Source organism: Mesoplodon densirostris, chromosome 6 (genome assembly GCF_025265405.1).
Source record: "Mesoplodon densirostris isolate mMesDen1 chromosome 6, mMesDen1 primary haplotype, whole genome shotgun sequence".
NCBI lineage: Eukaryota > Metazoa > Chordata > Mammalia > Artiodactyla > Ziphiidae > Mesoplodon > Mesoplodon densirostris.
In genome coordinates this window covers 8123013-8149359 of record NC_082666.1, presented here as the reverse complement: position 1 = coordinate 8149359, position 26347 = coordinate 8123013, and the positions used below count along the sequence as shown (strand labels likewise).

The window sequence follows — 26347 nt, the reverse complement described above, 5'->3', positions numbered from 1 at the left end:
GGTTGCCACCCAGCCATGGCTCCCAAACAGAAGCCAGGCAAGGGGGCCAAGGAACCCGAGGTCAAGAAGAAGGGTGGGAAGAAGGATCCCAGCCTGGCCAACAAGTCCATGGAAATGCCCATAAGCAAGGAAATCCGGGAGTTCTACCACATCCAGATCCGCGACCTGGAGGACAGGCTGGCCCGGTAGGTGGGTGGGTAGGGTGGTCCTGCTAGGTCAGAGCTGGCCGCCATGCAGGCTCAGCCAGGGGGTCCTAGACCTATGTTCTGGACTCCCATGGGATGTCCAGACCCCACCCTACTCCAGCCTCAGTTTCCTCCTAGGTAACATTTTGAGGCAAAATGGATTTCCCCGCTCCATCTCAGCCCCCAGAGTTCTGGGGTCTCAGTGCGAGCCCACCCCAGGCAAGCACCACTCCCTCGTGCCTCACCGCTGCCCAGTGGGACCATGCATTTTATAGGACGGCAGAGTTCCATCAGTGGGATGAATTGGAAATGGCAGCCCCCTGACAGGCACGTGACCACGTGTCCCTCCTTCTGCCTGCCCCCTCCCCCCAGCCTGTGCCATGATTCCCTGATCTGTGGGCCCCACCGGCTTCCCCAGCTGCTAAGCCCACTTGTCCATGCTGGGCCTCAGTTTCCCCAAATGTAAATGAGGAGGGTTGTGAGACATGGGTGGTGGTGTGTGGAGGGGGGATTCTCTAACTCTTCTGAGACACGTTCACTTGCCCACTTTTCTTATGTTTACACTGGTTTCCTCTCAGTTATGATGCACTAGCCCAGTCTCAGGGTGACCCTTAAAAGACACACCCCTTTGGTGACAAGTAGGCAGAGGGTCTTCCCCAGGTGATGTTGCAGATACTCACAGCTGATGTTGAGACCTTCTTGTGCTGACGCTCACCACGTCCTTAAAATGGTCCCACAGGAGAGGCCCTCATGTCATCCCCATTATAGAGGTGGGGAGACTGAGGCTCAGGGAGAGGAAGGCACCCCAAAGAAGAGGCTCCAGAATGTGAACCCTGGCCCCTGACTTCGCCACGCCAGGCTGCCTCCTTGCTCCACAGATCAGGTCATTCAGCTTTGTACCCTGCGCTGCCCTGTGTGCAGTAGCCATACAATAGATGTCGGTTGTGGGAATTCCCCGGCAGTCCAGTGGTTAGGACTCTGCACTTTCACTGCCGAGGGCGCGTGTTCAATCCCTGGTCAGGGAACTAAGATCCTGCAAGCCGCACAGCGCGGCTTAAAAAAAAAAAAAAAGATGCTGGTTGAGTCAATTGTGAAGTAAAACAGCTTTCCAAATAACTTCTATCAATTATTCCATTGGAAACCAAAACATTGTTTATGTGATACTCTTAAAAATTCACAAGCTTCCCTCAAGCTGAGACACCAGATGGAATGTATTTGGGAGATGTCTATTGTGTACTCGTTATTTGCCAAGCTCCTCTGCCAGGCCACCAAAATACAGAGAGGGAGGAGGCCAGGTCTTGACTTCCCAGTGGGACAAGGGTCAACCTACAGGAGGGCACCCAAGAAAGGGCCACAAATGCTGCTAAGGGCCAAGAAGACTCCACTGAGGCAACAACACAGGGGTTCACTCAGTGGAGGAGGGTAAGGAAGATCACAGGTGCAAAGGCTTGGGACCGCAAAGTCCGGAAGTATTAAGGAGGGCACAGAGCCAACAGCAAGCATTATGGTTGAGAGCCTCGACTTTGGGGTCAGACTGACTTGGGTTCAAGTTCTGGTTTTGCCTTTTACTAACTCAGAGATGCTTCATCCCTCTGCGCCTCAGTTTCTTCACCTGTGAAATGGGTATAATCATCATAGTGTCTACTTCCTTACAGGTTGTTGTGGATTCAACAAACACACAGAGTACCTACTACATACCAGGCACTGTCCTCCGTGTTGGGGACACAGCTGTGAATGTAACACACAGAGGCTCCGCCCTCACAGACCTTACATTCTCGTGATGTAATGAACGTAAAGTGCTGAGCACAGGCATTGGCTTGGTCGCAAGCGTTGATCAGGGGGCACAGTGGGAGATGAGGCTGGAACCTCAAATGCCCTGATATGAGAGGGTCCAGGGAGCAGCCTAGCTGCGTGGAGGCCTGGCTTGTCCAGCTCCCTGGACCTCTGCCCCGCACCTGCCTCAGGTACCAGCAGAAGTGGGATGAGCTGGCTGTGCAGGAGAAGCTGTTCCGCCAGGAATTTGAGCAGCTGGCCAACAACAAGAAGGAGATCGTGGCCTCCCTCAAGCGCACGCTTAACCAGCAGGCGGATGAGATCAGCGACCTCAACGAGCAGCTCCAAAGCCTGCAGCTGGCCAAGGAGGTGGAGAAGGACGCCTTCGAGGCACAGCTAGCCCAGGTGCGCCACGAGCTCCAGGAGACCAAGGACCAGCTCACCGCTGAGAACTTCGTCCTTGGTGAGGGGCGCTGGCCAGCGAGCTGGGGGCACACGCCGCGGGGCGGGGGGAACCCAAGGCTCTGTTTCTTTGGTCTCTAACCCTAGCTCTCCCACGGACTATCTTTGTGACCTTGGGCTAGCACTTCTCTCTGACCCTGTTTTCTCACCTGGGAAATGGGGATAATACGTCTACCTTGAGTAACAGCAGCTACGTGCTGCTTCCCACACGTATCCTCCATGGTAATTGTCCAAGCAATCCTGAGGCAGGAAATCCCTTCACCACCGGCCACTTTGTAGGTGAGGAAGCACTTCAAGGGGGTGTGTCTTGCCCAGGGTCACCCAGCGGGCAAGGGTGGTTGTGAGTTTCAATGACAGCATGAGTGCCTGACCCAGAGAAGGTGTTCAAATTCAGTGACTATTGTCACTGTCACTTTCATGAGCTGGGAGTAGAGAGTGTGAAGGGAGGCTCCTGAACCCCAGGCTTTCTAAGACTAGTGGAGAAGGGCATTCCAGACTAAGCCATAAGGGAGGGCAGGACCATGCATGGCATGTGTGGGGACAGGGGACTGGCCCTACTGGATCGGCAAGTTTAGGGGCATCATTGCTCAAGACCCCCGGGACCCTGCCCTCCCGAGGCGGCCCCTCACCAGGTCTGTGCCCTGCGGCAGGGCAGGGGGGAAGCTGGCAGCCCTGGAGGAGTTCCGGCTGCAGAAGGAGGAGCTCATGGAGAAATTCACGTTGCTGGAGGACCAGCTGCGGAAGCAGGAGCACGAACACCAGGACCACGTGCACAGCCTGGAGAAGAAGTCGGCGCTGGACGCGGACAGGTGGGCAGGCTGGTGCCGGGCCTCATCGGGGCCAAGCACAGCCCGGTCCACAGACCTCTGACAGCCCCGGCTGCTAAGTGGGGGGCTGCACTAGCTCCTTGACGCCCCGACCTGCTGCTGCCCACAACCCTGGCTGATTTACGGTGGAGGGAAGAAACGGTTCCCAGTTCTCACGCCGGTGTTGAAGAATCCCTGGACTTCCTTTTGCCACCTTTTGTGACTTAACTTCTATTTATTTAATAATGAATAATATTTACATTGATCAAGTTCAAAATGGTACAAAGGGTCTACAGTAAAAAGCCTCCTGCCTGGGGCCCTGTCCCCTCCTGGGGGAGAGAATGTAGAGATCTAGGCGCTCTGGGGACCCCCGCGTAGGCAGGAGGTGCCTGTACCCACTCTGCCCGACCCCCTCACTCCCACCCCTCCTGTCAGATTGAAGAAGGAGATCATCCAGCGCGTGAACATGGTGGCCACTGAGTTCCGCAAGGAGGCCACCAGCCAGATGTGGGACACGACCAAGCGGGCCATCATGGAGAACAACACCGTGACCCTGCAGCTGGCCAAGATATCCCGGCAAGGCATGCAGCTGCTGCAGGAGAACGAGCAGCTCAGGGGCAACCAGGACAACCTGTGCAAACAGCTGGAGCTGCTGGAGGACTCCCAGAAGGTCATGGCCAGGCACAGCAGAGGCCGCCAGAAGGTGTGCCCTCCAGGCCCTCATTGTGGGGCATCTGGCACGGAGAGCAGGAAGGAACCCCAGGGGCCCTGTCCTCAGGGCAAATACAGCCCCTCAGGGGTGGACCCCAGGGGCCAAATCTCGAGGGAGGTAGCTGTGAGGCGATGGGGCCCTTCTTGTGCGGGCTCTGGCCCCATCTCTGGTTTGTATTTGGTTTAAAGCCCCCATAACTGGTTGAAGTCGAACCCAACCCTGGGGACCCAGCTGCTATCTAGAGAGGGTGCCGGGCTCCCAGGGCCTCGGCGGGCCTCTCCGGGGGAGCGGGGCTGGCTGAGGGCCTGTCGTGGGCCCAGGGCATGGCCACCTGCCCACACTGCAGATCATCCTCATGCTGACGGAGAAGTGCCGCGAGCAGCAGCAGGGCGAGGCAGAGGCCAAGCAGCTGCGTCTCCGGCTGAGCCAGCTGGAGCAGAGCCTCCTGCAGCTGCAGAAGGACAACCAGGCACTGAGGTGCGGCCCGCAGAAGGGCAAGCGGCGGGAGCAGGCGGGAACCCCTCCCTTTGTGGCCACGTGACACGGGCCAGCGACTCCCCCTCTCTAGAGGGGCCCTGAGGCTTCATCTGTCAAACAGGCTGAGGCCCGGGGCTGGCGGAGGGCCCCTGTGGGCTGGAGAGAAAAGGCAGGGCCCCTCACCCTAGAATGGGGAGGAGCCTGACTTGTCCTGGTCCCGGGCCCAGGAGCCAGAGAGAACAGCTGAACCTGCAGCTGGAGCGTCAGGAGGCCGAGGGGCAGCGGCTACAGCAGGAGCTGGCCACAGAGCAGAAGGTTCGGGCGAGCCTGGAGACAGCCCTGGCCCAGGCCACCTCCTTCCTACAGGACATTGTGCAGGTGAACTGGAAGTGGGTGAAAGTGGGGGGCGGGGGATGGAGCCAAGGACAGAAACTGCTCGGAGATAACTGGGCCATCGGAGATGGCCAGGCCAGGCATCCCGCCTATTCCCCGTGAGATTCCTGGCAAGTCTGTCCTTTTCTGATTCTGCACTTCAAAGACCCCTTCGAGGTCTCAGAGGAGCTGGATGGGGTCCTCTGAGGCCCTGGAAGGCCTCGGGTCTCAGTCTTCCCATTTGGAGAATGGGTATCCCACCACAGCCAGGGAACACTGAGAAAACAGGCACTGAGGTTGGAGTTTCCCAGAGGTGGGGGCTGGGGCCATGAAAGGCCTGACCTCGTGGGCCCGCCCGCACCCCTATCGGCAGATGCAGCCCGACGAGGAGGATGGTGGCTTCAATGTAGTGTTCCAGCTGCAGCGCCAGGAGATGCTGAAGCACCTGCTGGTCATGCTCAGCTCGGCCATGGTCCTGAGCCCCCAGATGGCTGTGTCCCCCCGCCGGGAGAGCCAGTCCTGTGGCCCACCGAAGGAGCGGTGAGTGAGTGACCCTGTGTGACCTCAGAGGAAGGAGCTACGGGACTTGTCCAAGGGCTGTCCTCAGCTGAGCCTGGGCCCGAAACCTGGCTCACCAGAGCCTGTCTGAATCTCAGCTTCCTCATCTATGAAATGGAGGTGATGACACCAGCCCTCTCCCCACAGGCGGTACAGCACCCAGCCACTCAAGACAGGGCCTCTGCTGCAGCAGCTGTCCAGCATCACACCCTACCAGCTAGGGGACCTGGGTCTGGTGCCTCGACGGATCCACATCCCACCCAACCCTGAGGACCTCAGGCTGCTCTCACATACCACCCGTGTGGGAAACTTATGGGCACACGGTAGCCCTGAGGTGAGGGTGCCAGGGGCCCTGGGGACAGCAGGATGGTAGCCAGCCCTGGGTGCAGATCATGGCTCTGCCACGCTGCAGCTGTGTGGCCCTGGGGGGGTGGCTGGACCTCTCTAAGCCTCCATTTCCTCATCTGTAAAATGGACTGAAGAAAGGTGTGGCAAGCCCTCAGTGGGCTAAGACATGCCCATACATCCCCTGGGAGGGGGGCTTGCTGGGTCCTGTGGCCCCCTCCTCCACCAGCAGGGGAGAGGTGGGAACCCCCCAAGTAGGCCTCAGCTTCCAAGCTGGCATCTTTATTCTTACAGATCCATACCTCCGGTTCTCCAAAAAGGTTCAAAAAGTTTAGTATTCCTGAAGTTTCCCTACTTTCTAAGTAGGACACATAGAGAAGACCAACCTCCTATCCCCAAAATGGACTGTTCCAGCCACAGTTCCTATTTCCGTCCACAGGCAGCCTGGGGCAGCCCAGAGAAGAGTTATATAAAAACAGATACCACAGGTTGGCGTGGCACCTCTGTGGACGTGGCTGGGTGTGTGGGCATGACAGTCAGGCAAGCAGCCAAGTCCACTGGCGTCAGGGGCCGGATGAAGGCCTCTGGCTTCGCTCACGGATGTGGTCCAGGAGCAGGTCGGTGGTGCTCAGCAATGGAGGCAGCTGCTCCTGCTCAGCAGGGGCGAAGTGGCCCAGCACGTAGCCCTGCACTGTGTCCGGGTGTATCGGGCGCCCAATGCCCACCCGCAGCCGTGGCATTGCCTGTGGGCAAGCCAGAGGGGCCCAGGGAGCTTTGGTGAGGAGTGTCGGGGGCCCTGCGCCGGCCCACCCGACCCAGTGCAGGACTCATGTTAGAGTCGAGGCAGCTAGTACAGGGACGGACTCCATTGTGGCCCCTTCAAGGGATACGAGAGGAGCAGTTAGTGCTTCCTTGGGTCAGCACCCTTCACCCCATCCCCTGCCGAGACTGGGGTCGGCACCCCTACCCCACTCCAGCTGGGAGGCCAGCTTCCCTATCCCCACCCTGACCAGCTCAGGGCCTCACCTGGCACTTCCTCCCAACTTCAGAGCCAGTTTCCCCAGCGGCTTGTGGAGCTCATCGTGCACCAGGCAGACCTCCTCAGCAGTCAGTCCAAACAGCTCCGCGTGCACAGGGAAACGGTGGCCCTGGTTACCGCTGATCTGCCCAGGGGGGTTGTCCCAACTCAAGGCTCCCATGAGGAGGGGCCGCAATTAACCCCACTTCATGTATGAAGAAACTGAGGCTCTCACAATCACCCAAGGCCAGGCAGCAACTGGAGCTCAACAGGCACCTGGAGCTCCAGGTGAACTGATCTGCCGCAGCCCAGAATCCCCTCGCTGGCCCCTGCGCCCTCCCGGGCGGCCCACCCCTGGGGCCCTCAGCTTACTGTCCCCGGCCACCTGCGGGCGACACCGGGGAAACTGAGGCCCGACAACTCTCCCCATCCTCCTTCTCACAGCGCCCTCCGGGACCCAAAGCAGAGGAAGGTAAACGGAAAACTGGGCCAGAGTGGATTAGGGGTACGAAGAGGAGCCCAAGAAATCCCGGAGACTCCAGAAGGCCGAGTGGAAACGGGCGCCCCCGGGGTGGGCGGGCAGGGCACCCCAGTGCAGGAGCGGAATTCCTGTTAGTTTAGAGTCCATCCGAGCATCGGACCCATTTCTGATAATAAAACTATGACAAGGAACTGGGTCGGGGTGCTTTGCTCAGGAGACAATGGCTACCCTACGCTGCCGTCCCTCACTCTACTCACCAGCCACCGCTTCCCCGGGGGCCGGGGTTCCAAAACGCACCGGCTCATAGCCCAACTCAACCACAGCCCTGCGCGCGAGACCAAACAGCCCCATGCTGCACCAATTCATGGCCCAGACCCCGGCCCCTGACGTCATCCAGCTCTCGGCCAATCGCGACCGCCACCTATCCAGGGGCGGCCATTAGCGTCCAATCCGGGGCGGGCCACGCGGCCGCCATGTTTCTGAGGGGCGGAAGGGGCGGGGCGGAAGGGGCGCCCCCGCGAGTTGCCCGGCGCCTTGCCACCGAGTTCTAGGGGTTTGTCGTGGGGCTCGCGGAGTCCGGATTGGGAGGAGGGAGCCGTATTCTGGCCCCCGCTGTGGTCCTGCCTCGCTTTGGAAACCCGGCAAGTCTTTTCCCCGCTGTAGACCTCGGCCTCCCTAGCTGATAAAAACTTGCTAACCTCCTTCCGGCTCTGTTTGAAATTGGATTCCAGCGAGTGGAGTCCTTGGATTCCGGGGGCGTGGCTAGAGTGGCGGAGCCTGTGGGCGTCCTGGAGATGATGCCTAGCAACGTCAGGGGTGGGTGCCGGGAGGCAAGAGAGGGCCGTGAGGGAGCCCGCCCAGGCCCGGAGGTCCTCCTGGAAGGGGCCTCATGACAGAATCCAGAGAGGTGCGGGAGAAGGCTAAGGCAAAGGCAGAGGGTCGGGGGAGAAGAGACCACGTATGGGTTCACAGGAAAGGTTTTAAGTACGGGAGAGACAAGATCATTTGTGCGATTCAATAAAGTCCCAGGCTGCTTGCGCAGAGAGCAGAGGTCTTAGGAGCTGTGGCTGGTGGGGCGGTCAGAGGGGTGGCCGGAGCTGGCATATTGCCAGAGATGGCATTGTCCAAGATGAGAGGATGAGAGAAGAGGAGGGATCTAAGAGACCTTTAGGAAGTGGGATAGACAGGACTTAAGGACTGATGGGACATAGATCTTTGGCTTGGGTGGTTGGCAGAGAAGATGGACTCACCGCTGTGGGAAAACCTGGGGCAGAAGTCAGGTGAGGTGCTCAGTTTGGCCTGCCGAGTGTGAGGGTCCCACAGGATATGCAAGATGCTGCTGGAACCCCAGGGCCTGTGGCTTGGGGCAGGGCCTGAGCTGCAGAGTTTTGGGTGTCAGTAGCTGGAGGTGGGAGCTGAGGGGGACCAGGAGGAGAGCAGAGGCCAGTGTGAGCGTGAGACCTTGACCATAGGTGACAGAGGCAGGACTGGAGAGAGGTCAGGGAAATAGAGGTGGGAGTGCCACCAGACCCTAGATTGTGCTTCTTACCAGGCTTCATTTCCACCCCTCCTCCATCCTGTAAAATACCTGAGGAGAGTGTGTAAGCAGAGTGGGGGCTGTCTCTGGAGGCCTGCTCCAGCTTGCTGTCTCTTGGTTCCAGAATGCTCTGGGGCTTGACCAGACTCCCTCACAGCACATCCCAAAGCCATGGGTGATTCCAGTGCCAAATGGGACCCTACAGCGCATCTTTGGGACCAGCCAGGTGTTCCGGAACTTTGATGATATAAAACCAAAGGCTGCAGGGTTAACAGTGCCCCTCAAAGTCAGGGAGTAGTGAGTGATTACTTTGCCATGGGATCCCAGGTTCCTACCCTGCACAGCCACTGACATGCTGTGCAGCCTTGGGCCAGTTACTCTCCCTCCCTGAGCTTCAGCGAGCTCAACTGTATAATAGGGCTCTTCCACCTCAGCAGATAAAAGGCTGCTGGCCCGGATGAGCTCCAAGAATGTCAGCCTCCTCTCCCTGGGTCTCTGTCTACCCCTCTTGTCTCCCTACCCAAGTCCCCCTCCTCCCAACCCGTTCCCGAATCCCCAGCTGTATGCCCTGGACTGGTCCCAAGTCAGGGCCAGCCCCTCCGCCTGTGCCCCCTGCCCCTGCAGCTACCATCGAGGCCAGCAGTGCTTGGAGCAAGAAGACTGGGAGGTGGCCGTGCTGTCCTTCTCCCGTGGCCTCCACCTGGACTCCCAACTGGTGAGGGGGACGGCCTGGGTGGGCACAGGCAGTTGCTGGCCCCGCACTCACTCCTCACTGTCGCACCTGCCTGGCCCCTTCTATCAGGGCCACCAAGTCCCTGTGGTAGCTGAGTGTCAAGCCTCAGGGCGGATTGTGGGGAGGGGAACGGCAGCCTGGGTCCCCTCTCCCACAGGTAGAATTCTATGCCTTGAGAGCCGAGGCCTACATCCAGCTCTGCGACTTTTCCTCGGCCGCCCAGAACCTTCGAAAGGCCTACTCCTACCAGCCAGAGAACACGGACTTCCTGGAGCGGCTCACCTTGGTGCTTTACCTGAAGGTGCCTGGGGCTGCCTCAGGCCCACAAGGCCCCACCTCACACCCTGGCCTGCTGACTCTCCCTCCAGCTCTGGGGGGCTTTCCTTGTTCCTGAGACCAGCCCTGACTCCCTAGGGACCTTCGTGTCCCTGTGTCTATGTCCCCATCTGCTGCCCCACTAATGACCTCTCCCGCCTCCCGTGTTGGTTTACCACCAGGGCTGGGTACAGTTTTGCAGCTTTGTCCAGTAGAACTTTCTGCAATAGTGACAATGATCACTGTACAATCTGGTAGCCACTAGCCACGTGGAACTGTTGAGCCCTTGAAGTGTGGGGAGTGTGACTGAGGAACTAATTTTTTTTTTTTTTTTTGCGTTATGTGGGCCTCTCACTGTTGTGGCCTCTCCCGCTGCGGAGCACAGGCTCCGGACGCGCAGGCTCAGCGGCCACGGCTCACGGGCCCAGCCGCTCCGCGGCATGTGGGATCCTCCCAGACCGGGGCACGAACCCACGTCCCCCGCATTGGCAGGCGGACTCTCAACCACTGTGCCACCAGGGAAGCCCGAGGAACTAATTTTGACATTGTATTTATTTGAATTGATTCGAAATTATATAGCCACGGGAAGCAGGTGGCTATCGTATGGGGCAGTACAGGCCTAGAGTCCACAGGCTCTAAGCACTAAAAAGGTAAGAGTGCCCCCCATTTGCAATGCAAAACAAAGATGATATTAAACCATAAAATCCCAACAGTCCTGATTTTTTTTTCCATTTTGACAAATTTAATGCCTTTGTTTTTAATGTCAATAATTATTCAATTCTGAAAAAGAAACATTCTTAAAACCAGAATGTTGGGGTCCTGAGTCCAGTCCTGCTCTTTCTGTGTGACTTTGGAAAGGTCACTTCACCTCTCTGAGCCTCAGCTCTTTCATCTAAAAGGGGAATGTTAGCTGGTCCCAGTGAGATAAGTTCAGGTTTTTCGTTTTTTGGGTGGTTTTTTTTTTTTTTTTTGGCTGCACCTGGGCAGCTTGCGGGATCTTCGTTCCCCGACCCACATCCTCGGCAGTGAAAGTGCCGAATCCTAACCACTGGACCACCAAGGAATTCCCTAAGTTCGAGTTCTTATTGTTAGATCTGCTGTTCTGGTCCATCTCCCAGATTTTCTCTCTTTTTCCTTGTTCCTTTGTGTGTATTGCTGTCTCTCTGTCGTCAACTGTATATTTCTGTCTCTTGCTGTCTCCCCAGCTCTGGATCTCTCTCCATCTGTGTCTCTATCTCTTAAAGTCTCTCCCAGATCTAAAGGGCTCTGTCCCTGTCCCTTGTCATTCCACCCCAATGCTGGCCATCCCTCAACTCGTGAGTGCTACTAGGCCGGGGTCACAAGCAGAAGTGACCGCCCTCTGTGTCCTCAGGGCCAGTGCCTTTTCGAGCAATGCGCCTTTCTGGATGCCCTGAACGTCTTCTCTCAAGCCTCTGAGCTCCAGCCTGAGAAAGTCTGCTTCCGTTATCGATGGTGAGCGCCCTGGCTGTCCTTGTTGGCCTTTGCCTCCCCGGCATCCCCTTCCTGCCCCTCTCACCCATTAGACAGAGTACCTTTGCCCTCCGCCCTCAGCATGGCCTGTCTCCTGGCCCTCAAACGGCATCGTGAATGCCTCTCATTCGTCACCAAGGAGGTGAAGCATGGCACCACCAATGCCGATGTCTACATCCTCCGGGCCAGGCTCTACAACTTCTTCCAGCAGGTAGAGCAGCAGGGCAGGGCAGGGGGGTGGACCTCCTCCTTGTCTGGATGCCGTGATGACAGGAGGCGGCTGGGCTGTCGGCCAGCCCCGAAGCTGTAGTGGGGGCCTACACCTCCCCCAGAGTAGTGGGGGCCCTGTCCTCCCCAGGTAGAGGCCCCAACTGGCACTGGCCCAGTCGGGTAGTTGTTCCATCCTCACTCAGCCCTGGCTGTGTGCCAGGCCTGCGCCAGCCCCCAGAAACCACAAGGTGAGAGGCCTTTGCCATCCCTGCCCTCATGGAACTCACAGCCCAGGGGAGACGTCCCCAAGCGGATAATTACACAAAGGATGACTTCCCAATTGTGTGAAGCACCGTCAGGGGCACCCAGGCTTCCCTTAGACATGAGACTTGGGGTCACAAGGGAGGAGGGACTGCAGGGATGAGAGAGCAATGGGCAGGGTCTTGTGAACCCAGGGGACTCTGACTTCTTCCTGGGGGGCAGCAGCAGCCTCGAAAGGGTGCTCCCTGGGGCAGTGGGCCTTAGAAAGAGCCTTCTGGCTGCCAGGGGGCATGTGGGCTGGGGGGAGGGGCAAGCCTGGAGGCCGGAAGCCTGGGTACCATCCATCTGGATAGGAGCGGGGCTCGAGGAGGATGGCCATGAGGGTGGCAAGGAGGCGGCAAGTCCCACAGACCTTTGGAAGCAGGACCCGAGACTGACTTGGTGGCGGGGGGCGCGCTGAACACGAGGGAAATGGAGGCATTCAGAACAATGCTTGGTGTTCCAGCCTGGCCTGGGTGCTTGCGGGTGGGGTGGGGGGAACCTCAGGAGGGGGTAAGTGGGATGGGCTGGATTGGGCGGAGTGTCCTGGGGGTGTTGGAACCATGAGCCTTCCTATGCTGGGGGCTGGGCTTCTGTGGCCCACAGGTGAGTCAGTGGGAGAGTCTCCTTCAAAGGTAGGAGACTAGTAATTATTTTTATTTTTTATTTTTTAAAGATGCTCCTATTGCTCTTTTTATTTATATATACACATTTATTTATTTATTTATTTATTTATTTTTGGCTGCATTGGGTCTTCGTTGCTGCTCACGGGCTTTCTCTAGTTGCGGCGAGCAGGGGGCTACTGTTCCTTGCGGTGCGCGGGCTTCTCATTGCGGTGGCTTCTCGCATTGCGGAGCACGGGCTCTAGGCGGGCAGGCTTCAGTAGTTGCAGCACATGGGCTTCAGTAGTTGTGGCTCGTGGGCTCTAGAGCTCAGGCTCAGGAGTTGTGGCGCACGGCCTTAGTTGCTCCGTGGCATGTGGGATCTTCCCAGACCAGGGCTCGAACCCGTGTCCCCTGCATTGGGAGACGGATTCTTAACCACTGCACCACCAGGGAAGTCCCGAAACTAGTAATTATTGATAATTATTTCTGATGGTTGGGATTTCAGCTGCTCCCTGCGATGCCTAAGCACGTTCTAAGCACTTTATTCATGTTTATCTCTAAGGCTGGCAATAACGGTTTGAGGTAGACACAGCCCATTGCCCTCTTTTCACAGATGAGGAAACAGGTCCAGATGGTCTGGGTAACTTGCCCAAGGTCACAGTGGTGCTCCCCTTGAACTCAAGTCCATCTATTCCAAAGCCCTGCCCCAGCCTCGGCCATCTTCCCCCTCCCGACTTCCACTCACACCTGGCGTCTACACTGCCTCACTCACCCTCCAACCAATTACCCTATAGGACATGGGGTGCTTGCTAAAACTGTTTGTTGACTGACTGACAGACCTGCTTACCCAATAGAAGGTATTTGCCTAGGGATGTTTTCTGCTCATGCCCAGGCCTGAATCTGTTCTTCGTTAGAGTTGTCTTGGGCTTAAAGGTCAGGGGCGTCGGGGAAGGTGTACAGGGGAGTATAGGGAGGACACAACCGTCACAGTCAGGAGACCACACCCTCCCCCCTCCTCAAGTGAGCCTTGCAGAACTCCTGCAAGGAGGAGGCATCTGTAACCCCATTCTACAGCAGAAACCACTGAGGTGGACTTGGCTCACCTGAGGTCATATCTAGAAAGGGGCCAGTAGGGATGGAGCCTCAGATGGGATATTCCCACAAAGCAATGCAGAACCACTGAAGATGGGTGGCATGGTGCTGGCCTGCCCAGAGAAAGGCCCCTACAGGCCTGGAGGTCTGCCTCCCCACACTGAACAGGGCAGGTTCAGCTTGGCCTGCACCCCGATGCCATCCCTGCCCCCCTCCCCTGCAGCCCAGCCTCTGCCATCGAGATCTACACAGTGCCTTGCTACTGGATCCCGAGCACCCACAGGCCAAGGTGCTGCTCAAGGTGATGGTGGGCCAGGCCCAAAAGGCACGCCAAGATGCCAGCATCCTGGCCGTGCAGGGCAAGCTACAACATGCGCTGCAGTGTGTCAACTGTGCCATCGAGAACAACCCTCTGGACCCCAGCCTCTTCCTCTTCCGGTACTGAGTGGGAAGATGCTGGTCTTGGGTCCCAGGCCCTGCCTTGCCTCAGATGTGCTGTGTGATCTCAGGAGAGCGCTTGACCCTCCCCAGGCCTCAGTTTCCCCATCTAGCCTCTAGCAATCTTTCCGTACTGCCCATCGGGGTCAAGGGATCATGGGAGATGGTCTCTGCTACTGCCCCTGGAGGAGGGGCAGGCAGCAGCCTGCTAACCCTGGAATCCTGGACCCCCGGGCCTGCTGAGCAGTTTACACTGGCAGGCTCAGCCCAGCTCAGCGGACGAGGCTTGGGTTTGAATCTGGGCCACCCCACGAGGACCCACCACCTCATTCTGGGCCATTTCACTGCCTCGAGCCTGGGTTTTCTCATATAAACAGTGGAGATAAAATGTCCTGTGTACAAAAAGGCCTTAGCATAGAGGCTGGCACACACACAGCTCCCAAAAAGAAAGAGGGAAGCTATTTTTAAAGAAAAGTAAAATTACCAGTGACTAGCTGGCTATCTAAGTAGCAATCCAGGAGCCCCACAGGCCAAACTTAGTGCGTGCGGTGGGAGCCCCTCCCCCCAGGTCAGAGGGCCCAGAGCCGCAGCCTCTCTCTGGGACACCACTAGTCGGTGGGGCACTTTGGCCCTCATGTCCCTCCCTCGTAGGGGCATCATGTACCGACGGCTCCGGGAGTTTGACTCCGCCGTGGAGGACTTCCTGAAGGCGTTGGACATGATGACCGAGCACCAGGAGGACCTGGTGCAGCAGGCGCAGCGCCAACTGCTGTTGACCTACAACGACTTCGCGGTGCACTGCTACCTGCAGGGCGCCTACCAGGAGAGCGTGCTGCTGCTCAGCAAGGCGCTCAAGGACGAGCAGCGGGAGAAAGGCCTTTACATCAACCGCGGTGGTGAGTGGGGGCCGGGCAGCCCAGTGTGAGCCCCTTGCCCCTCCAAGGCCTGGGCTGGGCGCCTGAGGGCCCTGAGGGAGGGACGAGGGAAGGAGCGAAAGCGGAGTCTCAGTGTCCCACGGACACACTTTGGGAAACGTTGCCTTAGACAATCTGGCTACAGCCCTTCAAAATGCTCGGGATCAGGTAGCTGGAAGAAGGTGGCCAGAGGCACGGAAAACCTCTTCAGGTGCCCGCGACCGCCCGCTGGTGTCATCACCGCGGGGTCACCACCCGTTGCAGGCCCCGCCCCCTGGGGGTGGAGCCAGCTGGGCTGGGGCTCCTGGGCCCTGGGTTTGCGGGGCTCATTCAGCCTCTGCCCCTGGCCCCCGGTCTCCAGATTGCTTCTTCCAACTGGGCAACCTGACCTTTGCTGAGGCGGACTACCAGCAGGCGCTGGCGCTGAGTCCGAAGGACGAGGGCGCCCACTTGCGCATGGCCCTGCTGCAGGAGAAGTTGGGCTTCTGCGAGCAGAAGAGAAGGTGCGCGCTGACTGTGTCTGGGGCGGGGGCTGTGGGCGGGGCGGACCAGGCCGCGGGAGGGGCCGGAAGAGTCTGGAGTGAAGCCGGTGGGCTGGGATCCTGGGGTCAAGATGCCTCTTCTCAGTTGTCTCCTAAATATCTATTTTATTTTTCAAGTTTTCTCTAAAAATCCTTCATTTTTTCTGTGAATATTGCTATGGTAATTGCGCTTTTTATTAAAAAAACTTAAGTATTCAGTAACATATAACTTAGAACATGAAAGTTCCTTCTAATATCTACCTCCCAACGCCTCCCCCTTCCCCTGTAAGTTTGGTAAAGAGTCCTCTAGATTGATTTCTATGCATATGTTAACAATTGTTATCATTTTACAAAAGTGAGATCATGCTAAGCTGATTTTTAAAAAATAAGTTTATTTATTTATTTTTGGCTGTGTTGGGTCTTTGTTGCTAAACGCGGGCTTTCTCTAGTTGCAGCGAGTGGGGCTACTCTTTGTTGCCGTGCACCGGCTTCTCATTGCGGTGGCTTCTCATTGTGGAGCACAGGCTCTAGGCGCGTGGGTTTCAGTAGTTGTGGTGCGTGGGCTCAGTAGTTATGGTGCGTGGGCTTAGTTGCTCCACAGCATGTGGGATCTTCCCAAACCAGCACTCGAACCCATGTCCCCTACCTTAGCAGGCAGATTCTTAACCACTGCGCCACCAGGGAAGTCCACTAAGCTGATTTTTGACTTGCTTTTTTACTTCCCATGTCAATTACATATAGGACGACCTCATTCTCTTTTATTGCTTGCAAAGTATTCCATTCTGTGGAGGTACCACAATTAATTTCTTTAGACGATAGTATGCTGATGAGTATTTGGGCTGTTTTCAGTTTATTATAAATAATGCAGTAATGAGACCCAAGACATATGTTTTCATGCGTTCATACTAGTAATTCTGTAGTTAGATTGCTGGAAGTTAAATTGTTGGGTTAAAAAGTGTAAAAATTTAACATTTTCAAAGATAATACCCAATTGTTCTCCAAAAACAATGAACCAATATAAACTTCCCCCAGTAAAGGAAAGTCTTGGTTTCCCCAAACCTCCCTAGCCCAGGGTATTAAGACTATTTTTCCACTTTGCTATTTGGGGAGGCAAGAAAAGGCTCTCTCGCAGTGGATTGACTTTGCCTGTTTAAACTGTGAGTGCAGGACAGCGTCTTTCATGTGTTTATTGGCCATTATGGCCTGCCCAAATTGTTCGCCCATTTGCTCTTAAATTGTTCATTAAAAAAATTTTTTTTTGGTTATAAGTGTTCTTTGTAGGCTGGAAAATTAGCTTATCATCTGCCTTCTATGGCAAAATATTATTCACTATTTACTGCTTTCTTTTGTGGTGTTTTTGCTACTCAATAATGGGATTTAACCATAGTCAAATTAATTTTTTCATTTTTAGCTTCTGGGTTTATGACATCTCAGAAAGGCCTTTCCTACTCCAGGATCATAAAAATGTCCACTTATTTTGGGATTTTACACTAACGTTTAAGTGTTGGCTCCATCAAGAGGGGCATGGTGGCAGGGAGCAGAGACCAGCCTGATTTTCCCCAAACTCCCCACTGGGGTCCAGAAGCCTCCATATCCTCCAGGTGGCCCAGCTCAGAGCCCCCTGTGTCCTGCTGTGTCCTGCAGGCAGTTCCAGAAGGCAGAGAACCGCTTCTCAATGGCCATCCAGCACAATCCCCAGAAGCCCCAGTACTACCTGTACCGCGCCAGGAGCCGGCAGCTCACGCAGAACATTTTTGGGGCCCGCCAGGATGTTGCCACTGTCCTGCTCCTTGACCCCAAACAACCGAAGGTGTGTGCCTGCTGGGCCAGGAGGGTGGGCTCCAGAGTCAGTACCTCTGGCCACCTAAAGATACTCCCTGTCCCTAAGAGAAACCTGGTTTCCTAGCAGGAATAAGAGCTGCTAATGCTGGAGCATTTACTACGTGCCAGGCACTGTTCTAACCAGTTCAGCTGACATCACCCCATTTAACCCTCTTCAGTACCTATGAGACAGGTAGCATTATCATCACCCCACAATTCATAGAGGGAAGAGGGTAAGGCTCAGAGAAGTCAGTTCTCATGGCCCAGGTCATGGCACTTGGAGGGTACACCCTTACCTGGCTGGCTCCAGAACCACAGGTCAGGCTCACCGTCAGCACTCCCTCACCAACTAGTTCCTTTCTCAAGATGTCCTGATAGTTCTGGGGCCAAAGGTCCAGCCCTTTAAAAAACAACCACCTGTAAACCCTTCCTCTGCCAGGGCAGCACCACACCATCTGCCCCCTGTCCTGGCCCACACCTGACTCTGGTCACCCTCTTTCCTGGCAGCTGCTGCCACTGATGACCAACCTCTTCCCCGGCATGTCAGTGGAGGAGGTGCTTAACAGCCAGGTGGCCCACCTGGCCAGGCTGCAGCTGGAGCAGGTGGTGGAGCACAGCCTGCAGGCCGGCACCCCTCAGGATATCGTGGGGTAAGTTTCTCCAGGAGGGCCCAGAGTTGGGGGATGGTTGGGGCTCAAGGCACCTCTGGCCCTAATCGCCTTCTCATGCCACTGTCCAGTCCTGGGGATGGTGGGGTGAGTCAGGGAGGCCTACCCAGCGCTCTGGGGTCACGGCTTGTCAGGCAGCTCAAGGAGCGGGAACTAGAGCGCCAGAGGGCCCGGGCCCTGCAGCTTTCGTGGAAGCTGGAGCAGCCTTTGTTCGAGACCTCCAAAGAGCTAGAGGCCCCTCACCAGTCCCTGAAGGCAAAGCCAGAAGGCCCAGAGGAAGAGGCCAAGGCCCCTGGGGAGAAGGAGGTAAGTGGGCTGTACGCCGGGGCCGGAGGTCCTTGAGGTCCAAGGTGGAATGTACCCCAAGTCAGGGCTGAGGGACGCACGCTGGCTAGAGGCTGGCTTCTGGGCCTGGCTCTGCCAGCACTCAGATGTGTGACCTGGGCTGGGGACATCTCGCTGTGAGACAGAGAAGGTACCAGTAAGGGGTACACCTGAAGGAGGGTGTGTGAGGATGTGGGCCCCTCACAGAGAGAGGCTTCCCACACTTTGTCCACACTCACCTTCATAAATTCCGCTGTGTGCACTGGCCACTTGTACCAGAATTTTCTTAATTCTTAAATTCATTTCTAAAAGCTTTTCACTGAATGGAACATATAGAAAAGTACATGACTCACAAGTGAACTGTTTGATGGATTTTCACAAACTGAATACCCCCACGGCACCATTCTCCAGATCAAGAAAGAACACACTCCCAGTTCCCCAGAAGCCCCTCGCGCCCCCTTCCAGGCCCCTCCCTCAGCCCAGCACACCCCACAGGGCTGTCCTGATTCTGAACGCCGCAGACGGGTGTGCCTGTCCTTCGCAACAGAGGACAGATGTGGCGCTGGGCCCTTTGCCTCTGGCTCCTCTCACGGAGCGTCCAGGTTTGTGAGACTCATCCACGCTGACTGCTCCTTCTCATTGCTGGAGACAGTGCCATCCTGCGAATATCCCGCCCTTTATTTATCCACTCGACTGCTGACGGACAGCAAGTAAATTGTGTTCAAGGGAGACTTTAACCATTGAAGTAAACGAGCGCCAGCATCCCTTGCCAGAAACGGGAAAGGCAAGCTCTACATTTTTCTAGCTCACACTAGGATACAAAAACACAGAACTTGGGTCTGTGTATGCCCTGAAGTCATCGTGGGGTCCCTGCCGGGTGCTCCGCAGCCCCCGCCGCTCCCCCATCTCACTCCTGCACGTTTCCCACGGCCTGCAAGCGTGACCAGCAGCCGAGAGCCTGGCCGAGAGCCTGGCCGCAGAGTTCCCCGACTTGGATTCCAGCCCTGCTTCTCTGCCTCTTAGCCGAGTACCCAGGGCAGGCTGCTTAGGCATTTCCTGGTCCGGGAAACGGTAATGGCAGGGGAGTTCCGTCCCAGATGCGCAGGGAGATGAAACATGGAGAAGTTCCTCAGTTTCTCACTAGCCATTCCCCGGACACAGCACTTCACAGTTTACAGAAGCCTGTCCCACAGTTGAACTAATTTGCATCTTGCAGATAGGGAGATGAGGCCCAAGAGCCTCTTGACACTGCTTTTCTCACGTGGCCACACCTGTCTAACCTGGCCACGCCCCTTCCTGTCCAGGCAACCTCTCCGTGTCCCCATCCAGCCCTAACCTGCGACCCTCGAGGAGCTCTAAGCGGCTGGACTTACAGAGCTGCGGCCACTGTGACCGTGCAGCCTGTGATCATGCAGCCTGTCTCTTGCCCCAGGAGAAGTTGGAGCCGGCCCCCAGCAAGGAGAGGTCCCTGACCGACAGCTACATCAGCCAGACCTCTTCAGGCTCCATCTTGGGCTGTAAGTCCCCCTGCTCCTGCCAGACCTGAGTGAGCCAACGCAGCAGGGAGGGCAAAGGTCAGGGGTCAGGGGCTCCCAGGCCTGAGTGTGAATTTGGGCTCTGCTGTCATAGCTGTGCGAGTGTGGGGTGGGAGGACTCATCCCAGCTTTGCGGGGGGCACGGGGAGCCCTCAGGGATGCCCAGCACACAGCCTGGGAGGCCGGCTCTCACCGCGAGGCGCTTCACAGCTGCTGCCTGCTCCACCCTCATTCCCCGCTCAGGCCTGTCTCTCTTCTCTCTGCCCCCTTGGCCTCTCCCTGAAATAAGCCCACGAAGCCTATGCATGTCCAGGGGGCTTTTACCCTCAATTCTGAAAGGTGCCAGCGTGGAGGGGACAAAAGTAAAAAACCCAAGGATGCTGCTCTGGGTCCCAGGGGCAGCCATGGGCAGTCCAGGGAGGGACGGGAGTAGCAGCGGCCAGCCCCCTTCCTGCCATTCAGCAAACGCGCTGAGCATCCTAGGGCCAGGCCTGTGCTGGACACTGGTTACAGGCATGAATGGCACAGTCGCTGCCCCAGGGAGCTCTTGGTCCTGAAGGGAAGAAGGCACACAGGTGAACAGATAACCAGGACAGTGCAGCCATACAGTGGAGGGGAGTTCCGAGGGCTCGGGGTGCATTTAGCTGCCTTTGGGGGGTCAGGAAGGGCTTCCAGGACCCAGGGGAAGAGGGGTAGCCAAGTGTGAACAGGGTGGAGCAGGGGGAACTGCTGCAGGCGGGGGGCGAGGGCCCTGCAGGCTGTTGGTTGTGGCTGGAACGCAGAGGGCAAGAGGCAGGCAGCAGAGTGGAGGCCAGTGCTGGGCGAGTGGGTTCCTTTGTATCTCCCCCTTATCTTATGGCCCTGACCCACCTGCAGGGCTCAGGGTGCCAGGAGGGCTGGGCTGCCGTGAGCTGGCAGGCCTTCCCCTTGGCCATGCAAGGCCTCTGGGACATAGGCAAGGGTGAGGCCTAGAAGTCTCCCTTTCCTGGCACTGTCTGGGGAAGGCGGCCTGACAGCTTCTCTTGACATATCCTTTCCAGTCAGGACCACGTCCACCTCAGAGACGGAGACGTCCACTGTCTCCCAGGAGTACGGGAGCACGTCGACCACTGTTGTAACATCCTCTGACTCCTTACCGCTAAGGACACAGTCCTCAGACTCGGGGGACAAGAGGGAAGACCTAAGCCTGAGCCACAGCCCCAGAAAAACCAAGTCCACCCCAGGCCACAGCCAGAGGCCCAGCGAGCCCGAGGCCATCCAGGTCCAGAGCCAGAGGCCCAGCAGGACCGAGGCTGCCCTGAGCCAGAGCCAGAGGCCCAGCAGGACCAAGGCCATCCGGGTCCAGAGCCAGAGGCCCAGCAGGACCAAGGCCACCCTGAGCCAGAGCCAGAGGCCCAGCAGGACCGAGGCCGACCAGATCCAGAGCCAGAGGCCCAGCAGGACCGAGGTCGCCCTGAGCCCAAGGCAAAAGCTTAACAAGACTAAGGCCACCCAGGGCTCAAGGCAGAGGTTCAGAAAGGCCAAGGGTGCCCATGGCCAGAGCTGGAGACCCAGAAAGGCTGGTGCCACCCAGGACTGGAGCTGGAGACTGATCCGAAGTCCCAGCAAGATCAAGACTTTCTATGACCCAAGTTGGAGCCCCTGCAACACTGAGGCCACCGAGGGCCAGGGCCAGAGCCAGAGGCCCAGCCAGTCCAAGGCTGCCCAGAGCTGGAGCCAGAGCACAAGCCCAGGTTCCGGCAAGACCGAGGTCACCTGGGGACTGAGCCCAAGTCTCAGCAACACGCAGGCCACCCAGGGCCTGAGACAGAACCCCAGCCCCGGCAGTTAGGCTGCTCTGAAGGGGCCGCTCGGCCCCTTCACTTCTTGCTGGGCTGCGGGCGATTCTGCCCCCACCACTGGCCACTCAGCAAAGCGGCCTCCTCCGGAGCCACCAGAACCTCAGCCAACATTCCTCTGGTCCCATGGCTAAATTCATTGTATCTGTTCTCTTCTTTTACAAAATTAAAAACTTGAAAAGCCCAGCCCAAGTGGCAACTTGAGTCCCTCTGTTCCCAGAGACAGAAGTCTCAGCCTGGCTTTCCGATACCGGGACATAGGGTGTGGGGTAGAGGGTAGGGGTGTGGTGCCCGAGCCAGGGCCGAGAGTAACAGACCAAAGAAGGAGGGAGCAGCCACGAGCCACCATCCCTGAGTTAAAATTCACATTTTAAGAAGGCTCAGGCTGGAGGGTGAGGTCAAGGCTCATTGAAGTTCTGGGGTGACCAGCAGTTCCCCTGAGGAAGGAAGCAAAGGCCAAGATGCCCTCAGCCCAGTGAAGAGGCCAGGGCCTGCCCTGGCCTTCTGTTTCATGGCCTAGCCAACAGCCCTCCATATCTTCATATTGCGCTCTGGGTCCCAGGAGGCACAGGACAAGGGACCCTCTGGCAGAGGCCCCAGGGCTTTCCTTCCCGGCCTGGCCAGATGCTGCCTGGAGAGTCAGAGGAAGAAGGCGATTCGGGATGCCACAGTCTTGCAGCCATTGGAGGAAAAGAGCTGCTCGTCCTCAGGGAAGAAGGTGGTGCTGTCCAGCACAGCCTGGACGACCTCATCCTTTGGCTCCAGGTCCAGCTGGGCCAGCTCGTTGAGCACACAGTGCCGCACATGGTGCCTCTGGAGAGGTAGGAAGGGCACCAGGGCGTCCAGGAGATGCTCTTCCATGATGCCCGAGCGCCAGAAGCCATCTGCAGGAAGGAGTGATGGGAAGAGGCTGTGCTTCACGGGGATCAGCTGGGCCCTGTCCACCCCCAAAGGCAGGAAGTGCAGGAACGGGGCTGGTCTTAATCCTGGTCTTAATCCAGCGCCTTCCAGGTGCTGGGCTCGGTGAGGCTGCCTGCCAGCCCAGAGCACCAAAGCCTGGGCTGGGAAGTACTGGGTCAGTGGGCAGAGCATCAGACCTGGGAGAGCCTGGCCCACCCCAGGGAGCCCAGCCCAGCCCAGCCCTCCGTGTGATCTGGGTGTGAGACCTCAGCCTGGAAACCACCCTGGGGTGGGGGTCCTTGGCCGAACTCACGGTTTGGGTTGTCCAGCACGGCCTGGGAGATAATGGGCTCCAGCTCCTGCAGGTGAATCTCCTCGCGCTCCCGGCGGCTGCGCCATGCCTCCAGCACCAGCTGGTTGATCTGCTCGCCGCCAGTGTTGCTAAAAACCACGGGGGACGCAGACAGTGAGGACAGGATGTGGCCCTTGCTTCCCACGTGCCACCTAACACGACCTGAGCCTGGGGGCCCAGCTCAGTGCTGGCAGGAGCCAAACCCACTCAGAACACCCCGGGAACCACTTCCCCTCTCCGGAGCTTGTGCCCTTAACCACGACCCCTGGAAGTTCGCCTGTATGTGTCATACACTTTACAGTTTATAGAACACTTTTAGGTCCCTTACCGACTTTCCCTCACCCAGCCTCTAGGAGGACAGTGGGGCATTAAGACTGGCCCTGTTGGGGCTTCCCTGGTGGCGCAGTGGTTGAGAGTCCGCCTGCCGATACAGGGGACACAGGTTCGTGCCCCGGTCTGGGAAGATCCCACATGCCGCGGAGCGGCTGGGCCCGTGAGCCATGGCTGCTGAGCCTGCGCGTCCGGGGCCTGTGCTCCGCAACGGGAGAGGCCACAGCGGTGAGAGGCCCGTGTACCGCAAAAAAAAAAAAAAAAAAAAAAAAAAAAAAAAGGAAAGATTGGCCCTGTTGTTCAGAAGAGGAGGTGGGAGCTCAGAGAGGGGAAGTGTTTTGCCTAAGGAAACAAAGCTAGGGCCCTTAGAGGTGGGACTGAAACTCTAGTCCTGTTTTTCCCCGGCCTGTGTCCTCTTGGCCACAAAAGAGGGAAAACTCTTAACCCAGCAGGGTTCCACAAAGAAATGAGGATTAAGAGACTGAGCCCAGGGAACAGTGGGCAGTGGTTAAGAACCCGCCTGCCAATGCAGGGGACACGGGTCCGAGCCCTGGTCCGGGAAGATCCCACATGCCGCGGAGCAGCTAAGCCCGTGCACCACAACTACTGAGCCTGCACTCTAGAGCCCGCAAGCTGCAACTACTGAGCCTGTGCCTAGAGCCCGTGCTCCGCAACAAGAGAAGCCACCGCAATGAGAAGCCCGCGCGCCGCAACGAAGAGTAGCCCCCCGCTCGCTGCAACTAGAGAAAGCCCGCGCACAGCAATGAAGACCCAACGCAGTCAAAAATATAGATAGATAGATAGATAGATAGATAGATAGATAGATAGAAAATGTATTTAAAAAAGAGAGAGAGAGACTGAGCCCAGAATGGGCTTTGAGAATGTCAAAGGGAAGTCAACCACCTTGAATGACAGTGTCACCAGTGAGGGTGTGGGGGACTTTGGGAAAGCCCAGTGGGCCTGGGGGAACAGTATTCTGCTGTGGGACCACAGGCCAAGACTGGAGAGCTGAGACCTCTGACGAGTGTCCCTGCACCCTGCCCACTGCAAAGCCGGCCCCACCTGATGAAGATGAAGATGGCTTTGCGATAGTTGGTCCCATAGACAACCCAGGAGGGGCCCAGGAAAGGTCTCAGGACCTCTATCAGGCCTGGCGCCAGCTTGTCCATCTCATCGAAGAGGAAGAGAGAGCGGCTGCAGGCAGTGAGGTTTCCCTGGACCCAGCTCTTCAGGTCCTTCTGTGGGAGAAAGGCAAGAGTATGAGGGGGCCTGGAGATGCTCCCCCAATCCCAGATTTCTTCCCAAAGCAAGAATTAATCTCCTTCCCAGGAAGATACGGTCTCCCAGAGAGTACCAATCCCTTAATGGGACTGATGGTGAAACTGTGGCCCAGAGAGGGGCAGAGACTTGTCCAAGCTCACACAGCAAGTCAGCAAGAGAACAGGGACTCAGACCCAGGCCTCTCACCTGCCTTTTCAGGGCTCCTTCCGCTTTCTAAAAAAAGGGGGAAGGCTCCTTCCTGCTCCCTGAACATTCCCAACAGAGTTGACAACTGAAACAGATTAGCCTGGAAAGTACCTTGCAATCAACAACAACAGTAGTAAGAGCTAATTGGATTTCCTGAGTGCTTACTCTAAGCCTCAAATTGGGGCTAAAGGCTTTACAGAGAGAAGATAATGCAGACTGTCTGGCAAAGGTAAGTGCTCAATAAATAACACCTGCAATTCTATAATCCCCCATCCCTCACAACAACCCTGGCAGGTAGGTGCCACTATTGGCCCCCAGGAATTAAATCAAGAACTCCCTGCCGGGTGGTACCACCCCAAGCTTTGTTCAGGGTGGGTCCTGAGGGGTGAGGCTTCAACTGACTGTGTGGCCTGGAGCAAGTGATTCCCCTCTCTGGGCTCAGGACTCACTCCTTCCCTAAGGTCCGGCACTCGACAGTGCAGGCGGATGGTGGTCCAGGACAAAACCAGCCTACCTTGTAGCGCTCCAGGTGGCCGGGGTGGGGGAAGTGGATGACTGGGGAAAAGTGGTGCACATGGGGGCTGCGGAGGCCACTCCGGAAGAGGTAGTGTGCCAGCAGGGAGCTGACATAGGACTTGCCGGTGCCCGTCCAGCCATGCAGGGAGAGGACCAGTGGCTTGGTGGGGGCTGGATCCTGCACAAAGGCCTTCAGTGCCTTCACCACCAGCGCCCTGGCCAAATGCTGGCCTGCCAGGTGCTGTGCCAGGTCACACTCCAGACCTAGGGCCACAAGAAGGAGAGTGTCAGAGCTGAGGACACACACCCGCCACGGAAGAGGTCCAGGAGGGAAGTCATGTCTGGAACCTGGTCTGGGGATCCGCGTTCTGGGACGTTTTTACAGGCTGTCTGCGGAAAGGAGTGCGGCCCTTGGGGTCTCGGCCGCAGGAGACACCCTCAGGCCTGACTCAGCTCAGCAGCGCCCCCACCAGATGGCCCTCTGGATTGCGCTCAGCCCTAAGTGGGCGCGAGCTGTCAAGAGGGTCTGCCCAAGACTCACGCCCATCTCCAAGGCAGGCTTCTTCCTTGACGGCCAGTCCAGTGCGGAGGTATAAACTTCCCCCCAAGGCCCTGCTGTCAAAGGCCTCTCTCCATCCTGGCAGGGCTCTGCCTGGACCCCAAACAGGCATCCCCAAACCCTCGCCCCAAGTCCCGTGCCCCAGGCTCTCAGGGTCCCTCAACGCCGGGCCCACTTCCGGCCCTGGCCGTCCGGAAGTCTGGGGGGTCCCACCCTCGGTTCTACTCTCCAGGTCCGGCCCCGGCGCACCCCCGGGGTCCGAGGGCTCCCCGGTCCGCCGGCCGCTCCGGTCCGGGCGCCCGCGGCTGCTCACCCTGGAAGTCGGGCCGGAAGTCACATTCGCAGAAGGCGCCGAAGTTGCAGCTCAGCGAAGTCAGGTCCCAGGCGGCGGCCGCGGCCGAGACCAGCCCGAGCACCCCGAGGAGCGAGCCCCAGGGCCGGCGGCCGCGCGTAACAGCCGCCATCCGGGTGAGGCCGGAGCTGGGTCTGCGGCCGCCTACCTCCTCTCCCGAGAACTACAGCTCCCGATATGCATCGCTCCGCGGCAGCCACAGCCTGTGGCCTACAACTCCCGGCTCCCTTCTCTCCCCTCTTAAAGGCCCGCCCGGTCGTCCCGCTGCAGGCCCGGAAGGTGGCCTCCAGGGGGAGCCCGCGAACCGTCCAATCCAGGACTGCGGGCTGAGTTTCCATGG

General features: G+C 57.6%; 3 protein-coding genes across 4 annotated transcripts; 2 read left to right on the top strand and 1 right to left on the bottom strand.

Moving 5' to 3' along the window:
• Nucleotides 1-15: 15 nt before the first annotated feature.
• Nucleotides 16-6056, top strand: CFAP157 (cilia and flagella associated protein 157). The gene is made up of 9 exons (XM_060102660.1): nt 16-185; nt 2150-2421; nt 3076-3229; nt 3662-3929; nt 4285-4415; nt 4643-4793; nt 5161-5327; nt 5493-5679; nt 5985-6056. Exons 1-9 carry the CDS (start codon nt 16-18, stop codon nt 6054-6056), a joined length of 1572 nt encoding a protein of 523 aa, XP_059958643.1.
• Nucleotides 6057-8078: 2022 nt separating this feature from the next.
• On the top strand, nt 8079-21657 carry TTC16 (tetratricopeptide repeat domain 16). The gene is made up of 15 exons (XM_060101833.1): nt 8079-8096; nt 8851-9023; nt 9351-9441; nt 9617-9760; nt 11147-11247; nt 11347-11476; nt 13696-13910; nt 14562-14806; nt 15186-15327; nt 16990-17155; nt 17674-17816; nt 17969-18140; nt 19256-19282; nt 19591-19675; nt 20734-21657. Exons 1-15 carry the CDS (start codon nt 8079-8081, stop codon nt 21522-21524), a joined length of 2643 nt encoding a protein of 880 aa, XP_059957816.1. The 3' UTR covers nt 21525-21657.
• Nucleotides 21658-21887: 230 nt separating this feature from the next.
• On the bottom strand, nt 21888-26188 carry TOR2A (torsin family 2 member A). 2 transcript variants are annotated; one of them, XM_060101834.1, is made up of 5 exons: nt 25969-26186; nt 25095-25360; nt 24176-24351; nt 22745-22872; nt 21888-22415 (listed from the first exon to the last, which is right to left on the bottom strand). In XM_060101834.1, the coding sequence occupies exons 1-5, from the start codon at nt 26117-26119 to the stop codon at nt 22171-22173; spliced, it is 966 nt and encodes a 321-aa protein (XP_059957817.1). In that variant the 5' UTR covers nt 26120-26186; the 3' UTR covers nt 21888-22170. The 2 variants fall into 2 exon arrangements, with proteins under 2 accessions (XP_059957817.1, XP_059957818.1); XM_060101835.1 differs by lacking the exon at nt 22745-22872 and having other exon boundaries at nt 22280-22415; nt 25969-26188.
• Between the last annotated feature and the right edge of the window lie 159 nt (nt 26189-26347).